The 20,490-nt window shown below is 50.1% G+C and overlaps 1 protein-coding gene across 2 annotated transcripts in view; it reads left to right on the forward strand.

The window, feature by feature from the left end:
• NTNG2 (netrin G2) overlaps window positions 1-20,490 on the forward strand; it is a 37,631-nt gene that overhangs the window by 14,147 nt on the left and 2,994 nt on the right. Inside the window, exons 3-10 of one of the 2 annotated variants that reach the window (XM_032448163.1) lie at window positions 575-1,218; window positions 9,848-10,020; window positions 11,612-11,638; window positions 13,482-13,610; window positions 15,711-15,776; window positions 18,788-18,862; window positions 19,292-19,357; window positions 19,859-19,933. In XM_032448163.1, coding sequence (XP_032304054.1) covers window positions 575-1,218; window positions 9,848-10,020; window positions 11,612-11,638; window positions 13,482-13,610; window positions 15,711-15,776; window positions 18,788-18,862; window positions 19,292-19,357; window positions 19,859-19,933 — 1,255 coding nt within the window. The remainder of the gene's footprint in view (window positions 1-574; window positions 1,219-9,847; window positions 10,021-11,611; window positions 11,639-13,481; window positions 13,611-15,710; window positions 15,777-18,787; window positions 18,863-19,291; window positions 19,358-19,858; window positions 19,934-20,490) is intronic. The other variant, XM_015879149.2, reaches the window with a different exon arrangement.

Below are 20,490 nucleotides of genomic sequence, written 5' to 3' on the forward strand. Positions count from 1 at the left end.
TGAGCATAATGGGGTGGCTGTACCTTTTCTGCCATTGCACCACACTGTGGGAAGCACCTATACCCATGGGCAATGAGCACAAAGCTCTACCTTCTGCAGAGCCCTGAGCATGGATGGGGAATGGGACTCCCTCCTGCTTGCAGTGGTGCTGGGCCCCACAGAGTGTGGGGATATTGTCAGGAGCCTCTGGGGACACAGATGTGCCCAGTACAGCTGTGCCTGGGGGCTGAGCTGTTTGTTCTTGTTAGCAAGGAGGTGTGAAAATGGCCTTCCATGGGCTTGTAACTTGGCCAAGCTGAAATGAAGTTCCTCAGAGACTGTCTCAGGGAACGTGCTTTCTATGAACATCACCCCTGTGCCAAATTGAAGGGCTCTTTCCCAAAGGGCCTGTCAGATGTAACAGCTTAGCTGTCCATTGGGCAGAGGCCCCATACAGAGCCAGGCCTCCAAGACTCCAGCTCAGCTGAGCAGTCAACATTTACCAAAAGCACCAAAAAAACAGGAATGGGGCAAGCAGGGTCTGACTGGGATGCCCAAGTGTTGCCTTTTCTTGTGACCATTGTTATTGTTCCAGGAGAACCCGTACCTGTGCAGCGATGAGTGTGACGCCTCCAACCCAGACCTGGCCCACCCACCAAAGCTCATGTTTGACAGCGAGGATGAGGGGTTGGCCACGTATTGGCAGAGCGTGACATGGCGTCGGTACCCGGAGCCACTGCTGGCCAACATCACTCTGTCCTGGAACAAGAGCATCGAGCTGACGGACGACATCGTGATCACCTTTGAGTACGGCCGTCCCACCATCATGATGTTGGAGAAGTCGCTGGACAACGGGAGGACTTGGCACCCGTACCAGTATTACGCAGATGACTGCATGGAGGCCTTCAGCATGCCAGCACGGAGGGTCCGGGACCTCTCCACCACCAGTGCCAACAGGGTCCTCTGCACGGAGGAGTATTCCCGCTGGGCGGGCTCCAAAAAGGAGAAGACCGTCCGCTTTGAGGTGAGGGACCGCTTCGCCATCTTCGCTGGCCCCGACCTTAAGAACATGGACAACTTGTACACCCGGCTGGAGAGCGCCAAGGGGCTCAAGGACTTCTTCACCGTGACCGACCTGAGGATGAGGCTGCTGCGACCAGCGCTGGGGGGCACCTACGTGCAGAGGGAGAACCTCTACAAGTACTTCTACGCTGTCTCCAACATCGAAGTCACTGGCAGGTAATGGTCACTGTATTTCTTGGGATACTTCTTCTTGGAAGGATGAGAAGAGGGCTACTGATGCAGAATTAAGCCACCAGCATCAATGTCAACTGTTAGATGATCAGCATTCCTTCCTCTAATATCCTCTTTCCCAAGCCAGGGCATCCTCGTTGTCATACAAGAGATGTGTCCTCGCAGGGAAAGGCTGAAGCACCCCCAGGGATGCCCTCCACGGGGGGAGGAATGAGGTTTTCCCCATTAAACTCCATTGGTACAAGCAGGATCATCCTGGCTCAGCCCCAGCTCCAGCCAACAAGCTTTGGGGAGAGGCCAAAGCCAGCACCAGCTCTGGGGCAGGGCTGAGCAGGAGGGGATTTGTTTCTCCTGCTTTTTATTTCTCGTTTCTCTGTGCAATGCCATATGTTATGTTATGACATTAACCGAAAAAGCAAAGTAAGGTGGAAAAATGCCGAGATGGCTGATTTCCCATCCAGCTTGTGGATGCAGCTTGTGTGAGACTCAGAGGCGAGAGGGGAAAAATCTCCCCATCACCCACCACTGCTAACAAGAATCTCCACAGCGACAGAGGAGCCGTTTGTATTGCTTCCAAACTGTTTGCTTCTGAGTCTCGCAAGCAGAAATGTTCCGCAGGTGCCGCCGAGGCTGGCTTTGACTGCGCTCCAAGGGAGAGGAAGGGATGGAAGAGCCCTTTCTTTCAGCAGGGGGTGACGGGAAGGGCAGAGGGGTGCTGGGAAGAGATTAGGCAGAATGGGGCTGAGCAGCCACAATGCAGGCAAAGGCAGATATAAGGCCAGCACACTGCCTTCCCTTTAGCTCTAAGCATGGTGGCTCCTTGCACTGAGTGAATAGGAAGGGTTGGAGGGGATGGTTGGACATCAGGATTGGTCAGACTTTGGGCTATTATAGGGATGCAGAGATTTCAGCTCAGAAAAAAGAAAAGCCCTGCTTGCTCAGTAACTGAAGATGTGATTTCTGGTGCCCTTGTGCAAGGACCTTTGGCTTCTGAGCTTGGAAGGCGCTGTGCAGGTAACCAAAAACCTATTGCTATGCCCAAAGTATATTTGGGATGCTTGATGCTTTAGAATACGTGATAAAATAGAGGTGTTACTGTGTGGTGTAGGGGCTGTGGTGGCCCATGGCTGCCTGTTCCCACAAATCACTTTGCCTTTCCTGCCTGCCTTGTGCAGGAGGTGTCCCTTAAGCATCTCTAGTTCCTGGCTTTCCCATAACTGAGCCTCTTGCTGCCTGTCAGGTGTTCTCCTTTCTCACCCTGTCCAAACCACACCACATATCCTATAACAGCAGCAGAGATTGCTTTGAGAGAGAAAACCCCAACAAATTTTTATGAAAAGAGTCAAATAGAACAGGGGAGGAATGTGGGGATGGCACAGCCCTTTATGAGACATTAGAGCCTCCACATCCACCCACACCCCTGGACCAATGCAATCAAACTGCAAAGGTCTGGCGGGAGCTGCAATGCTGCATAACTACCAAGGCTGGGAGGAGAGGGGTTGGGGTTTGCTGGCTGGGTCCTGGAGATCTCCAGGACAGGGGGACACTGCAGGACAGATGGACAGGGATGGAGTTGATGGCTGTCCTGGGCTGAACCCCCAGTGCTGAGTTGCTGAGGAGCTGTGGGTAAGCAGAGCATCAGGTGGAGCAGCTCTGTGTGAATTCACTCTGCTCTGGTGGTTATTCCAGTACCAGCAAGCAAGGCTTTTTTTTCTCTCTTTTTTTTTTTTTTTTTTTTTTTTTTTTCTGGAGAGCAATCTAATTCGAGCTATAAGCAAAACCAGTTACGTGCAGGGACCAAGACCAAATTAAATCTTGTGTGCAGTCCAACAAGGGGTGGGGTACTGAGAGGAAGAGAGGAGAAATCAATGCAGACTGTGGAAGGAAGGGAAGGGATGTGTCGTTTGGGATTCACCATTGAGGTCATAGTAAATGAGAGGGAAGATGATGATGAAGAAATAAAGGCAAAAACAGCCAGAGGATCCCAGCTGGGGTGCAGAGGAGCTGGTGATCTGCAGGGACACAGGGAGAAAGGGAAATACTCTGCTGCCTTCCTTTCTTCCATTAGCCAGGTTGATGGGGGCCCAAGAGCTTGACAGGACCTGAATATGAAGTGGGTCCTGAGGGCTCTCACTCCCTTCCTGGTGCTGCTGATTTGCACTCGGCATCTCCTGCAACCTCAGCCTGGTGCGTTTCTCCTTTCAGGGCTGAAGGTTTATTTTTACTGTCTTTCTTTTCGATATCTTTTTTCTTCTTCTTTTTTTTCCTTTCCTTCCATCCTGCCTCTATTGATCTGCAAAGTAACTGGAGCTGCAGAGGAGTCAGGACAGGAATAGACACAAGCAAGCCCTTGGCCTGTGCACTTGTGCTGTTGTGCATGCCAGGAGGGCGGGTAAGGGAAGCGGAAGGGCTTTTCCCCACAGATATCTGCTCATTGTACAGTCATAGAATCATAGACTTTGGTTGGAAAGGACTTTAGAGATCATCCAGTTCTAATCTTCTCCTTGGTGCAGCAGTGAGCTCGGTCGTCTTCTTGAGAGCGGGTGGATGAGCTTTTCCTGGCTGCTGGGACTGGCAGAGGGCGATGAAAGCCGTCGCTTCTGTCTCCATTACACATCAAGTCCCTTTGGAGTAATCTTTTCCCCTCCATAACGTCAGTCACCGCAGTGCTCAGTGGGGCACGCTCCATCACAGAGACATTAATAAGCTGTAATTGAAGTTAATGTGCCATGGCTGGGACACACGGATCCAGTTAGGAGAAATCAGATTGAGCAGAAATGAATCAATTTCAGGCTGATTATTCAGATTTTTCTCCTTTGTCCTCCCTGCCCCTGTTCACACTCTGTCTGTCTGTCCTGCTGGTGATAAGCAGTCCATGGAGAAAGGCAGGAGGAGGGAGTGATACTCATCACCGAGCAGCATCACGCAATAGACACAAAACTCTGGAGCAGACCCCTTAGATTTTGCCTTCCCATGGGGACCAGGTGGGGCCCACCAGCTGTACGACTTTTGCATTGCAGAAAGGAGATAGCAGGGACCTGGGGGTACAGGATGTACAGGTGTCAAGGACAGCCAAGCCTGTGCCAGCGGTGCCGTGTGGTCCTCATTCCGTCCTCATCTCTGTGCCAGGCAGCCCCAAGAGCTGGAAGGATGAATTTCCCTGGCACTCACCCAGGCTGGAATTAGCTTCAGTTCAAGCAAAAACCTTGCTCGTGGTCATATAGTTAAATTAAGTTAAGGCACAGCAACTGTTTGCTTTGCTTTCCTACAGTCTCATAAAGGGCTTCACTCCCACGAAAGCTTGCTGGGAGGTAAGGAGGCAGTTAGGGATAAATCTCCCCCCCTGCACCCAAGCACTGCTGACACTGTCACTAGGCAGATCCCCAGGTCCCACCACCTGCTCCTTGCTTAGTTTTGTGAAGGTTTTTTATTTCCACCCAGGTTTTGTTGCCGAGCTGTGTCCGGCCCTGAGCAGATAATAGAATTTTGTCAATAGACTGAGAAGGTGATGTATGTTAAAGCACTTAATATAAAGAGACTTCTACAGGAGCCCAAATCCAATTTGGCCAATGAACTCAATTGCAGGCCTTATTGCATTCCACGAGAAAGACCAAGAGCATTTACACACATTACTCTGCAAATATTTACGGTCATGTATCCCTGCCATGTCCTCCTCACCCTTCCTCCCTTCTGCTGCCTGACCCTCTAATGGGGAAGCTTGGTTCTGTGTTTGCTTTTTTTGTTAAAGACAGCTTTGAACGCAAACAATGCTCCACCAGTCAGCAGGATCCTGACAGCTGGCGAGTGTCAACTTATTTCAAATGAATAGCCACTTGAATGGGAACAGCCAGCTTAGCCTGCTCTCCATTTCGGCATCTTTTAAATTGCCTCCTCTTTGCAACCCAAACCTCAAATCATTTCAAAGGGCAGTGAGCAGAGCCTCCTCCCCTCATCAGTCCCCACCACACAACCAGAAGCAAAAAGCCACAAGGCAAAGGAATCACTCACAGCACGTCCCTCTGACCTAACCCAGGGCTTTTTTCTTTCTTGCTCATGGGGTTGTTTTTTTTTTGGCTCTACAAAAAGCAACAAAACCCCGAAGTCTCCCTCCCTGCTTTGCACTGAAAGAAGCAGAGCATTAAGATGGCTCTTCCTCCCTATTTGGCTTCAACCACAGCTCAGTTACACTCCTGGCTCTGCTCCTGGTTGAATGAGACATGTTTGCCCCATTCTGTGTTTGCGTGGCCCCCTCAGCCCCTCTCTGCCCAAAAGATCCTCAGCAAGAAACTGTACCTCTTACATGGAGCAGCCATTAGGAGCTATTTTTCCTTGCTTCTGCAGGCACAGATGGGCCAGAAACAATCCAAGCTGAGTGCTCATCATGCTTTGCCCAACAGATCTGCTCCATGCTTTTGCTGGGCTGCCAAAACAGTCGCAAAGGAGCAGGTAAAAAGTGGGTGAGCCACGGCCAGGCAGCTGCTGGAACCTGCTGTGAGCATGGCTGGGGATGACAATAGAGAGAGGGGAAGAGTTATTCATGTTTCCCCAAGAGCTGAGATCAGTTGAAACACCATTCTCCTCCAGGATGGAGAGGAAAGAGCTCCCTTCAAACACATCATCCCATGAGACTCATTAAAGGCTCATCAATTACAGTGAGAGCAAACAATTCAGGGGGAAGCGATCATAATCCTTCCTTTGGATGGCAGTCATTAGCAGCTTTCTGCTGTGCTCTATCTCTCCCCAATGCCAGCTCAGTAAGCAAAAAGGGAGCAGGGGGGCACCACTGCCAGACCAGAGTGCAGATAGGAGAGAGCATGGGAGCCAGTGGGAGGGGACCAGGTCTCCACTGCATCCCTGGGCTACCTGCAGCAGCAGCATCACCTCAAGCACAGGGTGAGGATGACAGCGTGGGCTGGACCAGAGGGAAGCTTGGAAAGAGAGGTGGTAATGCACCTTCTGCTGCCCCATGTCCTTGCCCATGCAGCAAGGAGATAAGGAAGGAGAGGAGCAAAGAGATGTTCCTGAGTTTCCTGCTCTTTGAGATGCAGCTACAGGCAGAAAAGAGGTCGTGAAATACATAAGTATCTTTGGAAGGGATGGAAGGACTGAGAGGTCTTTTAAAACTTGTTTCTAAAGTCGTTGGCATTGAAAACTCAGGGGAAGTGGCTGCTTTCCTGCACCCACCCGCAGGCTGTGCCTGCTCCCACAGCCTGATGTCTTGGCACCAGCTCGCCTCCAGCCGCTCGCTGCTGTGACCTCCAGGATGCTGACTTGGGGAAACGCGGGGACGGAGAGCTGCTGTTTATGGCTTAAAAGGGAAGAAAAAAAAGAAAGAAATGAAAAAAAAAAAGAAAAAAAGGACACTTTCTGTAAACTTTCCTTGGCTCTCCAAGCTCCTTCCCGTTCCCTGGTGGAGGCATTGGCAGCCTCCGACCGCTCTGCACCACTTGGAGGGAAGGCAGCAACCGAACGACCTGCACTAAGGATAAACTCATAAATACCCCATCGTGCAAACTGCAGCGTATTGGGCCAAGTGTTGCTCTGGCAACTTTTGCTGAGGCATGGTGTGAGCTTGCAATGCAAAAGGCAGCTGTGTACACCTCCCAGCAGCAGAGCTGGGTGTCCCCAGGTCACTGAGGGTGCTGTATTCCTGCTGGGTTTGCTGTGGGCTCTGAATACTCACCAAGAAGTGCTGCCATCACTGCTAGTCTGGAGCCATGAGCTGGAAAGGAGAATCATATAATAGAATCACAGAGTCATGAAGGTTGGAAAAGACCTCTACAATCCCAAGCCCAACACCAACCCCAGCTCATGCCAACTGACACGTCCCTCAGTGCCACATCCCCATGGGTCTGAATCACCTCTGGGGACAGTGATTCCACCAGTCCCTGGGCAGCTGTGCCAGCACCTCACCATTCTTTCTGAGAAGAATTCTTCCATAGTATTCAACCTGAATAGAATAAGAACAGCCACCAGCCCTTTGGAGCACCTCATGCTCAGCACTGTGCTGCAGGCAGAGCAGAGCCAGTTCTGGACTGGGGCCATTGCTGCCTTCGCCATTGCAGAGCACAGGTGTCTGCCCCACTGCTGCTCTTTAAGCCTCATTGCTAAGTAGCTCCTAACCTTTCCCTTCATCCTCTCTTTCCTGAGATGGCTGCACGCCCGGGAAAGAAAAGACGAGCAGGACAAGCGGCTCCCACCCAGGGGACCGGGCTAATGTCATTTTCTCCCGTCTCCACCAGCTGGATCTTGGCTGGGGAATGATGCTGAGCACAGACCGGCAGCAGGAGCGTGTCCTTGGGCTGGAGGCCCAGAGGGGGAGGCAAAAAAGCTTGGGGAAGGGGTTAAAGCTGAGCTGCAGAGCAGGGAAGTCCAGATGCGGAAAGGCTGGGGCAAAATGGGATTGGCAACCCAGGCCAGCTGCTGGCTATTAAATAATGCAGCCTGATTGATTGCTCTGAGAAGTGCTGTCTTGTGGGGTCAGCTCACTGGGGTTATAGTTCCCTTCTTAGATTGATGATCCTCAAAGGTCAAAGCCAGAAAGCAATTCCCCAGTAAAATTGATCTTTTGGATAACAAAACTTCTGCACAGCGGTGACGGGCTGAGCAGTGAGAAATAGGTGAGCCAGGCGAGAAGGGCGAGAGAGGCTGCCTGTGTCTGCTCTTTATTTAATTTTCCTTGTTTACACCAATTAAGGAGTGAGGCTCTTTGCTGGCAAAGGAATGGACGCCGTGCAGGGACAGGAGGAGGCGGCTCTCAACACTGCTGCTCTGCTTTAGGGCTCAGTGCGGCCGCATCGAGGCTCTGACCTGCTTTAACCCCCTCCCCTGCTTGCTTCCTTCCCTCCTCCCCTCTCTCTCACTAATTCGGAAGTGAGAGGAGGCCGTATTTGCTGGACGCTGAATAATTCAGAGCCCAGCTCTGCAGCACCGAGGGCTGAGCATCGCCTCTACCAAAGGGCTGGGATGGCTCTGCCGAAATCTGTCCTCACAATGGGCACAGAGCAGCTGAAATGCATCGACCCCAGGTGTGAAACTGCCCAAAGCCACAACATGCTTCAGCTGCAGAGCATGTGGGTGCTTGGAGGCTGCCTGCTGTCAGCCCAACACAGCCCCTCCAGCTCCAGGCTCCAACAGAGCACACAGTGTCAGCCCCTGCTCTATGGACACCATTTGTTCCCCCATTCCCTTCTTCCTTTGTAGAGGCTGTGAAACTCCCTGCCCTTCTTGGCCAGAGCCAGGCAGGGCTGTGCTATGGGGACACTCACCCAGCTTATGCTCAGCCTCTGAGCACAGTTTGCTAGAATTAAGGACAGGGAGGGAGGAAGGAAAGAAATCATACATGAGGTCGGTGTATCCAGCCATGCATGAAGAGAGGCAGCAGAGGCAGGCTCACCACATCAGCACAGTGCCTGGGAGCCTCTTCAGGGGCTCCAAGTGCTCGTGGGCATGCGTGGAGTCTGCAGCCAGGAAGGGACCCGAGCACAGCTCCCAGCCTCACCCACTTTGTTCATTCCTGGGCTGACAGAGCACAAGAAGAAACAGGCTGTTCTTCCTACGGCTTCTCTGCAAGCATTTCATCTCCCTCGGCTCTGCAAGTAGCCCTAGAAAGCAAAGCACATCCCGGTCAGACTGATCCAAACATTCACATCAGGTTCAGCATCGTTATTTTCTCATGCTTTTAAGGGTGTGCATCATTACATGATGGAGAAAGCAGTGAGAAACCATCGTGATGTGCTGGGATCCACTGTCCAGAATGAAACAGGCCATTTTGGTACCCACAACCTCTGCCTGACAGGCTGAGCTGGGTGCTGAACAGAGCAACACATGAGCTATGAGCTCAGCCTCTGTGCTCTGCATGTCACCTCCCGAGTCTGGGCAACAGCAATTGCTGTGCATGGTGATAATTACTCCCTGCACGCTGGCCTGCAGCTCATTAAAAGTTTGTTAATGTTTGCAGGTTGCTGAATAGTGTTTTTCAGTGCCTTCTCCAATGAGGCACTGACTACTAGGCAGGTTCTGATGGTGACGTTTCCTGGATGTTAATTTGGGCACACTGGGCTGGGCTTGCAATGCACAAAGTGAAAAGGGGTTGTGCTGTGCAGCTTCACACCCAGGAGAAAACAATGTTGAACTGAGCACACTGTGCAGGGGTCAGGGGACTGCCACATTGGTGTTAACTGCTCTCCTCCACCATAAAACTAAAGCTGTCATTTCTGCCTCCAAGTAAAATCCTACATCAGGGCTCACAGCTGTGATAGAAATATAGGGACTCATTGCTGGGGTCTTGGATGGAGGCTGTCTTACAGATCACAGAATGACCCGGGTTGGAAGGGACCTCAAGGATCATGTAGTTCCAACCCTGTCTTACCATGAAGTGGTGTCTTCTCCTATGGTTGGGTGTGAGGAATAAGGAATCTCTCACCTCAGAATGCACTGTGCAGATCCGCCCAGAACATCATAACCCCACAGCACCAAATTCCCTGGGTTCAGTGGAAAAACACTGTAGAAGGAATAACAGAGTTAACCAACCCAGCTTCACCTCTACATTTTCAGACACAATAGGGTAAGGATAATGTGCAGCAAAATAGACATCTCTCCTGTCTTCTTCCAGGTGCAAATGCAACCTCCACGCCAACCTGTGCACCTTCAAGGAGGGCAGCCTGCAGTGCGAGTGTGAGCACAACACCACGGGGCAGGACTGCGGCAAGTGCAAGAAGAACTTTCGCTCCAGGTCTTGGAGAGCAGGATCCTACCTACCCCTCCCCAACGGGTCCCCCAATGCATGTAAGTAACCTGCATCTCACCTGCACGATGCCCATGGATGGGAGTGAGCTCTCACCTTCTCCTCCTCCATCTCAAAGCAGGGCAGGACACTCAGCTTTCAGAAGGGAAGTGAGTATTTACCTGTGATGTTGTGCACAGAGAAATGAGAACTGATCCGGGTGGGCACAAAGGGGATCTGTTGGTGGGTGGTAGATCAGTGATGAGTCCAAGGATGACTGTGTTTAGGTCTGTACAAGTATGGGCCAAAGTAAAGGTTTGTGGCTTTGTAGCAATGTAAATTATTGTCCCTTAGAGAAAATCATTTGGCTACAGTAGAGCCTTGGCTTTCCCATAGCCCACGAGCCCAGTAAAGCCGGCTGCAGGAGCTGCATCACAGCTATGATGGCTGATTTCTGGATCCCGTTCTGTGTGTGTCAGCGTCACAGGCAGCGCTGAGAGCTGCACTCCCTCTGCTCAGCTCCAGTCTCATCCAATTGCTGCAGCAAGACAGTGACAGAAGTGAAGGTGCGCAGATGAGAGAAAGGATGTCTACCCACCATCCTTCAGGCCAGGGAATTGGGGCAGGAAACATCACAGATGGGCCACTTTCTTCTGGGTTTCCATCCAGTCCACATCAACAGACTTGTTTAAATGTCACGGAGCCACAGTAGCCCCTTCGGCCTTTCAAGCAGAAGCTTTGAGCATTACCAAAGAGAATCTTTTCCCCTCCCTCCCCCCAATTTTTTGAAAGATTTATGTGCTTTAAGATGATCAAAGCCAAAATCCAGGCTCCGAAGGCCGTGACGGGAATGTTTTGTGTGTGCCAGGGATGGTAGACGAGCAGGTTCTTTGAAAGGGAACGAGCTTGTCAGCTACCACCAAGCGGCTGCATCGCTTCAAAGGAGACTGGGAAAGTTTCTGGTGTTGACAGGCACAGACATGCTGTTCTCTCCTTTTCCCTCCCCTCTGTTCCTTGTGTCTCTTCCTCTCTCTTTTTCTCTTCTGCACTTGTTTCTCCCATTCATCTCACTTTCCGTCTGTCAATCAGTCTTCCTTCTTTTCCCCCCACCTCTCTGTTGCTTCCTCCTCCTCCATCAACATCCTCTTCCTCTACAAGAGGGACTGTTCTCCATAGCCCTCTCCTCTTGGAAGTCTTCCACCAGTGGCCCCCTGCTCTGCGTTGGTGCCAAGCTGAGGCTTTCCATGCCTTTGTATGGCAGATTTGAATCCTGTAGCTTTGCAGCCCCCTATGGGAAGGGCATTGAAACCTTCTCTCCTGCTGACGACTGCCTGGATGCTACAAAGTGGTCCAGACCCTGCAGCCTGCACTTAGCACAAGGGACCTCATGAGATGAGCTTGTCCTTCACTGGGCATCAACGGTAGGTCAAGATGAACAGAAAACCTTTCAGCCAGGATGGTTTCTTTACGTGTGTGATATCAAACACTGAACATCTCCTCTGTGCTTTGACAAAAGCAGCTTTTAAGACGATGCATCAGACACGTTTGACTATGAGCAAGGCCCCTGCTAACCCATTGCTGTTTGGTCCCACTCTGTGCACCTGTTTGATCTCCTGCTTCCAGCTGACCACGCTTCTCCTTGTTTTTTTCCAGGTGCAGCTGCAGGCTCAGCCTTTGGCAGTAAGTAAAAACGTAACTGAAATGCTGGCATTTAACAGTGCATGCTCCTTGAGGATGGCGCTAGGAAAGAAAAAAACAATATGCTTGTTTTCTGTCCATTATCATTTTCCAGGCTATAAGTCTTCCCTAATTGCTCCTCATTTTCTGTCCTGTCAAAGAGTCTTATATTTTCTCCCTCTGACTTCAGCAGCCTCATTTTGCCTCTTTCTATGGCATGGTTTCCCCCCATGAGGTTCGTTAGAATGGCAGCCGGAAAGGAAATAAAAAAAGGCTGTAGAGAAACACCACTGCTCGCTGTGAACTTTTCCCCCCAGTATTGCAGCCTTTTGCGCTGAGAAGGAGCTGGGATTGAATTATTTGGTGCAGCATCCAGGCTGGGTCACATTGGGCTACCTATACAAAAAAAGGCACATAGAGTGTAGACACGTCTGTACATACATGTGTATGTGTGTGAACATATGTCTATGAAGTGTCTGCAGCAAAGAGCCGAGAGCTCAGCAGGGATTTCTCTTGAAAGGTTGATGGAATAATAGGAGTCCTTATTTAGCAAAGCTGGAGGTAGTTTGGTATCAAAGAGCCCTGAGTTTGGGGGAAGGAGTAGCTTGGCTCTGAGTTTCGTGGCTCAGAATTGCTCTCCAGAAGAAACAAATCATAGAGCTGAATGAATACGGAGCTCTTCAGTTTGCAGGCAAGTGGAAAGAACTGGGGGAAGAAGTGGTTTCACAGAACTTCAAATGCAATTAAGATAAACACACCTCACTGAAAGCTGAAGAATCAGCTTCATTCTGGGTAAATGAACCCAATTGCGAGTAATTTGATTTAAAATCTTCAAATAGAAACTAAAAGTCTCCAGTAAGTAATTTAGGATTATATATATATATATATTATTATATATAGGATTATATATATATATATAATAAAAATGCTTTACGAGTCCAAAACATTCTTTGCTTTTCTGATCAGAAACATTTTGGCAACCCTTCTTCCCCTTTACGCAGCCTGGCATTCTCAGCCCTGCATTTGTTTCACTGGAAAATGTTTCCCATCAACATTTTCTGCCAGGATGAAGCTGGGGGTGTGCTTAGAGCAATGTGCAGAAAGCAGACAGGAGGGATTTGTATCCAAGGCCAGTTAAGGAGAGATTATTTAGCCTGCATAGGAGACTAGAAGTGACCTAAATTAAGTATTTAAACTAGCTCAGGGCTATTATGAAATTAAGCACAATAATCTGCATGAAGCAGCGGGACAAACAAGGACACGAGGGCAGCAGGTGTAAGTTAAGCAGGAATTTGTGTTCCACATGTTATTTCGGTCCCGGCTGTCGTGGCAGGCAATAGGCATCACACCCAGCACTGTGCTGAAGCCAGGACAGCATTTCCTTTGCCCTGATGAATGGAAGATGCTGGTGGGAAGGAACAAATGGCAGAAGCACAGGTTGATGTCGCTGGTGTTGAGCAGCTTTGGGGCGTTGGGAGGAAGCCGTGCTGGGGTGGGCACAGCTCTGCCATCTGGCACGGGGATAGCAGCGAGCATGAGCCCATCCTGCTCTCTCCTCTGCACAGGACGTGCTTTCTTTTCCTCTTTTCAAGTTTAATTGGCAATTAGTTTATGATAGAGCTGTAAGTATTTAAGCTAATATCAGCACCAACAGGGTAAGCTGATACAGCCACAGCCTCCAGCTCTGCACGCACACGCTCCCAGCGTCACAGCCTTAATCTGCAGAAACCTCCCAGTGCCCCAGTTGGAACCGTGCTGGGAAACTGGTCACCAGTTCAGCCCACTGGGGGCAGGGAGCCCTTCTGTGCCCTGCAGTAAAGTGCCTCCCACCTCTTCTCTTTGATAGCATTTGAGCGACCGCAGCGGGTCACCACTGCAAAAACCACCACTGCAAAAACCACCACCACAAAAACCACCCCAACCACCAGCACCACCAGCACCCCCCTTCCTGCCTCCACCACCACCACCCAGCCAGGTGGGTGCCATGCTTCCTGCACTCCTCTTTCTGCCTTCTTCCCACCCTGGATCCTCTGGTGGTGCTGGGGAATGCGTGAGGCTGCTATGAGTTTTCTGTGCTCTAGGATGATATGGGGACATGGATAAAAATCAGCCTGACAGGTTCACAACCTTCCACCTCGGAGCAGTCCTGGTTTGCTTTGCCCCTATTCAGTCCCAGGGTACAAGGTGCAGGTACCATGGTTCCTCCAGCCATGAAGCTAACAGTTACAGGTCTTGGAGCCCAAGACCATGCAGAGGGTTGACATCTCCCTCTCCTACCATCAGGACAGCAAGAATAAGTCAGGACTGGATGCAGGGAAGCAACAATTCTCCCTATCTTTCCTCCTTTTCCTTTTTTTCTTCCAATAAGGCACAATGGGAGTGGATAGGTCAGGTTTTGCTCACCTCCCTAACCAACTTTCCCCATCCTGGCTCTCCAAATCCTGCCTCCAGTCCCACCTCAAGGGCTGAGCTGCAGGCTGCCTTGGGAGGGAGCTGGCACACACCAGCAGTCCCCAAGCAGCTCTGCACAAATAGAGGGCAGAGAATGGAGCTCACACGCCTGTAACACCCCTTCCTAATTTCTGCAGTCACCCCATGGAGGAAAACTTTTGTGCTTTCTCCTGGGGTTCCTCCTCCCCTCCCCTGCCAACAAGGAGATGTTGGTTTTCTCTTTTCTTTTGGAAATGAGCAGATAAAACTTAACAGCAGGACGTTTGTTGTTTTTTTTAAGCTTCTCATGGGGGAATTAGACACGCATTCCTCCCATTGCCATGCTTTCTGGGCCTGATATTTCCCAGGAGGACGATTTACACCCACAGTATGTTAGTAACAGTCTGTCTGGGGGAGCTGCCAGAAGCCAGTCAAAGGGATGAGGAAACTTGATTACATGTTTATGAATATATAGCTCTATGCAGGGATGTACCCAGCTCGGGAAGCTGGGGGTTTATCTCCAACTTCCACAGACTCTGGGTAATCTGCTCTGTTGAAAAGCTCTCCTCACCCATATAAATGACCTACAGTGTGCATGGGGAGGTTGTTGGCCACCCAGGGCTCCCATCACCATTATGTTCAAAATAGGGGGATCAACCTCTCCACCACACACTTGGGGTCATCTGATTTTTTATCCATGCTCACCCACAGCCATATTTTAGGCCTGTTTTGTTGTTAGTGTTTTTTGCAAGTGCTGCGTGTATGTGGGTGGTGTGTTTTGTGCCTTTCTCATGTATGGTTTGTGAGTGTTGTCCATCTAGGGTGGGCAGGGAGGCAATAGTCTGGTGTTAGGGATGAAGGGCCGAGCTGCTCTGAGCAACTTGTAAAGCATCCTGCATTTGGGGGTTATCCCTTCTCCCTGGATAGAATCAGTGCCCTCATAGTGTTTTCACATCACCCCTTAGCACCAGGTAATAAGTAAATAAAGCAATATAAACAGTGAAGCAGCCACCACATCTCTGCCTCTACAGGGGCAGGGCTGAGCTGATCACCTCCATCCAAGCCCCATCCATTTCTGCACTGCCAGGTCTCATCCCAGCACACATTGCCTGTGATGTGGAATCAAAGCACAGCTCAATCTTAATTTGTTTCATAGCTTAAGAGAATAGAGTTTGCCCCCAGTTCCTACCTTTGTGCAGGAAAGGAGATTCAGGTTGGGGTTTTGCAGCTGTTGTGGTCCCTTTATAGAGAGAATCTGGTCTCCTGCCTCCAGTCTGCCATTTGCATCCAGAGATATCCTTCCCACTGCAGCCCTGCAAAATGTAAAGTACTTCTTTAAATACCACAAGGGGCTCTGAATGGAACTCACCTGAACCTCAGGGAAAACACCTCATTAAAAAAAGGTGACCTGCTTGCAGGAGACACAATAACCCCGAGATGGGTAACAATCCCCAGGTGGGATACTCTGTCATTGCCTCTCTCCTCAGTTTTAGAAGCATGAAATAAATTCTTCCTTACTTAAAAGTCAGCTCAGACAGATGTTAATATCCCCACCCCCCGGGTCCCTGTCCCATCACTGTGTTGTTTCACCTTCTAACATACACACTGTTTTTTCACCCTCTGAATTTCTGCTTCCCACCATAAGCAAGCATCATCAGACCTGCCTCTGAGCCCGCTGCCTCTGTGCCCATGAAAGAGGAGGAAAAAACAGGTACTTCCAGCCAGACTGATGTGTTCTCCCTTCTCCTCCATCCCTCTGCACACTGTGATAGCAGCCAGGCACGTAGACTAGAAGGGTAGATCTGAGTTGGGTTGACTCTGGGTTGTATGGATCTGGCACAAAGAGGCTTCCTTTGCCTGTTGTGATGCTTTCTGTGGTTGAAGCAGAGCTGTGCTCATGTTCTTGGGATGCTTTTGTGCCCATTGTGTGGTGAGAAGGGAAAGAAGTGGGTTCACCAACACAGGCTGCGGTCTCAGCATGGCGGGGTCTGCTGAAACAGGCAGAGCATTTACCCTCAGGAAGATGAATTAAGTGCCATCCTCCCTTTGCCTTCTGCAGTTTTGTTATTTCTAAGCCTTTCCCAGAGCCTGTCAAATCCGCCTTGCCATTTGTTACATTTTTCCCCCACATTCAAAATAAGCAAATTGAGCTTTCTTGGATTTTTTTTTTCCTCCAGTTTTCCTGCTCCCATTTTCCCTCTGGTTTGTAACCCAGTGGTGCCAATTCACACCTGGGACAAACAGAATCAATCTAAGCTTTGGTTTGGATTTTACCAACTCCCTGGTGCCGGACAAGCACATCCTATGCCCTTCTCTCCCAGATGGTCACGCACTTGGGGAAAGACAAGGGCTTCTCAAGGTCCTTCTGTATTTCTGCACTGTTTCAAACATCTCTTCCCCCAGTGTGTTTTTCTATAAAGACTGACTTTTTGGTTCACTTTCTGCTGCCTCACCAAGAGCCGGGGTTGCCACCAGAGCCATAGAAGCCCCAGCAGGAGCTGCCTGGTGCTCCCATTGGTGTGGAGCAGCTTTGGGTGAAGCATCTCTCTCTCCCACTCCCAAGATATAAAACTGTCCATTAATGTCACAGAGCTACAAGGGAGAAGTTCTCAAGATAATGAGCATTAATAATTTTCCTGGCTCTGCAAATGCGATGGAGTGGAGGTGTATGCGAATGACTAAAAAGCAAAATGCCTCCAGGGCTGTTTTTTATTGTGACTCTAATTAAACCCTTGCCAATTTGCACAGGGCTTTTTTCATATTCTCCTCTAACAGCATATTAATATCAATTGGTTTCCACTTTCCAGCTGAAAAGGACAATGTCTATCACCTTCTCTTAAAGCTCATCATTTAGGGAAATATATATATATATATATATATATTCTTTTTATTCTGCATTGTTTATGATCCCCTTGACGAGGCTGGGAAATCACATTTCTCTCCTACTCGGGTTTGTCCTTTGAAACTTGGCAAGGATCAAGGAAATTTTTTTCCCTCCTCCTCCTTATGTTACCCAATTGGAGCCTGAAATTAATAATGTGCCTTTGAAATTTGCATTCCTCGATTTGTTTTCTAGCAAACCTGAAGATTGTTACCACTATTGAGGAGACAGAGAGGGGTATGGAAGCCGTGGGGTTGAGAGCGTGCAGAGAAACCAAACTAGGGATCTATAAATGTCCTGCTGCTTTAATTTCCCTGCAGGGGCTTGCAAATTCTATAACTGCTATTTCCAAGGAAAGAGCAGAACCTGAAACAGGGCTGAGTTTACAGCAGACATGAGGACTTGGTGCCTCCAACACATAGGATACGTGTGCTATTCATCTGCAAACACACAGAACTAAAGCAGTGCTTTCAGAAGGGCTGAGAACCCACAGCTCAGTGCATTGCTTCCCTCCTGTCCTCTGCACTGCAGTGTGGGGATGTTAGCTGCCAAATCCCACCAAGGCACAAAAACCCTCATGGCAACAGCCACAGGGCCAGGTTTTGTCCTCCAGCGCAATGCAAAGCTCCCAGCTGGTTTCCAGCTCTATTCCTAACACAGCTCTCTGTCTGATTGCTGCCAGGATACCCCGACCTGTCGGCGGCCGCCCCGCTGCAGGTGGGCTCTCCCCCAGCCAAGGTTGGGGCAGCAGAAGGTAGGAGACACACAGCTGAGCTGGGTCCTGCCAGCAAATCCCTGCTCCCACCTCTTTCCTTTGTAGCTCTGCATATCTTCTTTCCATGCATCTCTCTCTCTTCCTCCCACCTGGGAAAAGCCGAGGGTTTGTCTGTGCCCTACATGCAGCCAGTAATCTGGTGAGGCTGGATTGAGCCTCAGGGTTTAGTTGCATACATGAAAGATGAGGATGATAAGTGGTAGAAGAGATTGTTCTCGGCTTGCTGCTGGGGTGAACAGAGAGGATCATGGAAATCCTGTTGTCTCCTGAGACCAGAATAACTTTGTAAACAGATAGGCTTGTGTCGTTTATAGCATAGATGCCTTCTTACATATTTCCTTGCTTCAGGTCTCCCACTTGTCTGCCTACAGTAAGCTATGAAGCTCCTGCTGGGAGCTCTGGGAGGCTGTTGGGGCTGGAGTGTCTCCTCCTCAGGGCTCCCGCTGGCACACACACTTCAGCAGTTGCTGGTGGTGCTCAGTGCCCTTTTCCAGCTGAGATGCCTGTAGCTATCACCCCCATAGACATCAGCATCCCTTCCAGTGCAGAATGTAACACCAGCTGGAGCTGGGCCAGGACACAATTTAGCATCTGCTAATAGTCAATGGGCGGACAGAAAGTGCTGGAATTCAGGCTTCTTGGAACTGTTGTGCTTTTGAGCTTGTCTCTAACCACATAGAGAGAAAAAAAAAATGTATTTGAAATAGTAACAAGATAGGCCAACACCACTTGCATCAATGCCAGGTGATGCTGACAGCCTGTACTGAACAATGGGGACTTCTGAGTCTTGGCAGCAGTCTGCTTCTCTCCATGCTTCATGCAATGCAATGACCACATGTCAACACTCACCTGTCCAGCAGCTCCCCTTAGGAGCAGCTTCTGTACTAGCAGACCAGTTTCCAGGGGATTCTGTCTCTTATACATGCCCCAGTGTATCCTCAACCAGACATGGCTCTACCCCAGATACCTGAATAGAGCTTCCAGTGTCCTTTCCTCACCTTTTAAAACAAGCAAGTGCAAGAGCTGTATTAAATCCAATGTTCTCTCTAACTGATGCCACCTCAAGCTATTCAGAGCCCAACAAAAGCAGCAGCACCTGAACCCAAGCTGAAGCCACCAGAACCCCCCAAGAATATTCGAGGTAAGGCCCTTTCCCAAAGATGGGGCAGGTCTGTTTTCTCCCTCATTGCTGGGGACAATGTGCCCGTCCTCAGCAAGCCCAACATTGTGCAATCCGTTCTCCCATTCATAGTTGAGATCAGCTCAGTTCTGCTCATCCCACCCCATGGAAGTCTTTCTGAAGGCTCTTTTGGGGTTGGCAGACGTGGGTGGGTGGGACAGACCAGAGAAACCAGGAGTCACTTTCCCTGCCCACCATTCCTTGAGACATCATTTGCCTTTTGCACACTTGGATAACATGGAGGATACACTGGGGGTCCCATAAGCACCAGCTCAGCCACAGGCAGCTGTTTCTCCTGGTAGATCAGCCACTACCCAACCCAGCACAGCAGGTATGGGGGGCTCTGCAACTCCACCTCAGCACTCAGATGTATTTTATCATCTCATGTAGCAGCTCCGAAGAGCAAAGCAGGGCGCACAGCACAGTCTGCAGGCAAGAGGCATGGGAAGAAGTCAGGTAGGTGCTGGGATGGGCAAGCGGGCTGGAGCAGGCTGGGTTCTGCAGGATTCTGTGCTTTATACCACCTCTGTAGCTTTTGTGCTCTTAGATGTGATCCTAGTTGCTTTTTGAGGGTGGTGAGGGGCTGTCTGTATGGCCGTTATCAAAGCAAGGCCACAGACAGGAGCTCTTTAGACCTGTAGATTCTCAGCTTGGCCAAGTCAATCCCGTGTGTAACCAGGGGATGCGTGGAAGGCTCCTTCTGCCCAGCACTCAGCCCTAAGCATTGCAATACTGCCATGCATGGAATTTTTCATGCATCAAACTTTGAGGAGGGGAGAAGAAGAGGAGAAATTTAGCAGCTACCAGCTGTCTGGTGCAGAAATAGCTTTCAATGCTGCCAGCACGGTGTTCCTGACTTGGCTCATCATTGTTCTCATAGCAGAGATGCTCGTGGTAGTGTAGGACGCAAAGTGGTGCGAAGCACTGAGAAAAAGCCTGTCTTTGATTTTCCTTAAGCATCCTCAAAGAGCTCAAAACTCATCCGGCTCCAACCAGACACCGGCCCAGTGGCTCCTATTGAAACATATAAAGGTAAGAGGATGGGAGTGAGGAGCTCCAGGGCTCCCAGTCCTCACCAGAGCTGCAGCCTCAGACACAGAGAAGATGGGGAGGGTTTGCTCAATGTAAGATCACACACCTCGGGTGAAATACTGCTTGTGAACTGCAGCAGCAGAACCACATGAGCTGAAGTTCTTTGGAAATCAATCAGGCAGGCAGTGGTTGTTTCACAGAAGGTCTCAGCTCCTACTCAGGCAGCTGCAAACCATGGGGAAATCACTGCCATGCTCCATCCTCCTTGACATTCATTTCATTGGCATAATTCTATTCCTCCAGCCCTATGTGCATGCCTGCCCATCCTCCCCTGCCATCGCTCTGCCATGCTGGAATGTTTAACTTGGGAGCCTGGACCCAAACCCCTGATCTAAACCCCACTCCACCTATTCAGCACTGGAGAAGCTCAGACCTGCTCAACACCTTCCCTGCTCACGTTGTCCCCTACCAGCTGGCTGGGACACCTCCTGAGCAGGACGACTGTGCCACTGAGCATCCAGGAGCCTTCCTCTCCTCTTGTGTTGTCCTCTTCAACT

Source organism: Coturnix japonica, chromosome 17 (genome assembly GCF_001577835.2).
Source record: "Coturnix japonica isolate 7356 chromosome 17, Coturnix japonica 2.1, whole genome shotgun sequence".
Classification (NCBI taxonomy): Eukaryota; Metazoa; Chordata; class Aves; order Galliformes; family Phasianidae; genus Coturnix; species Coturnix japonica.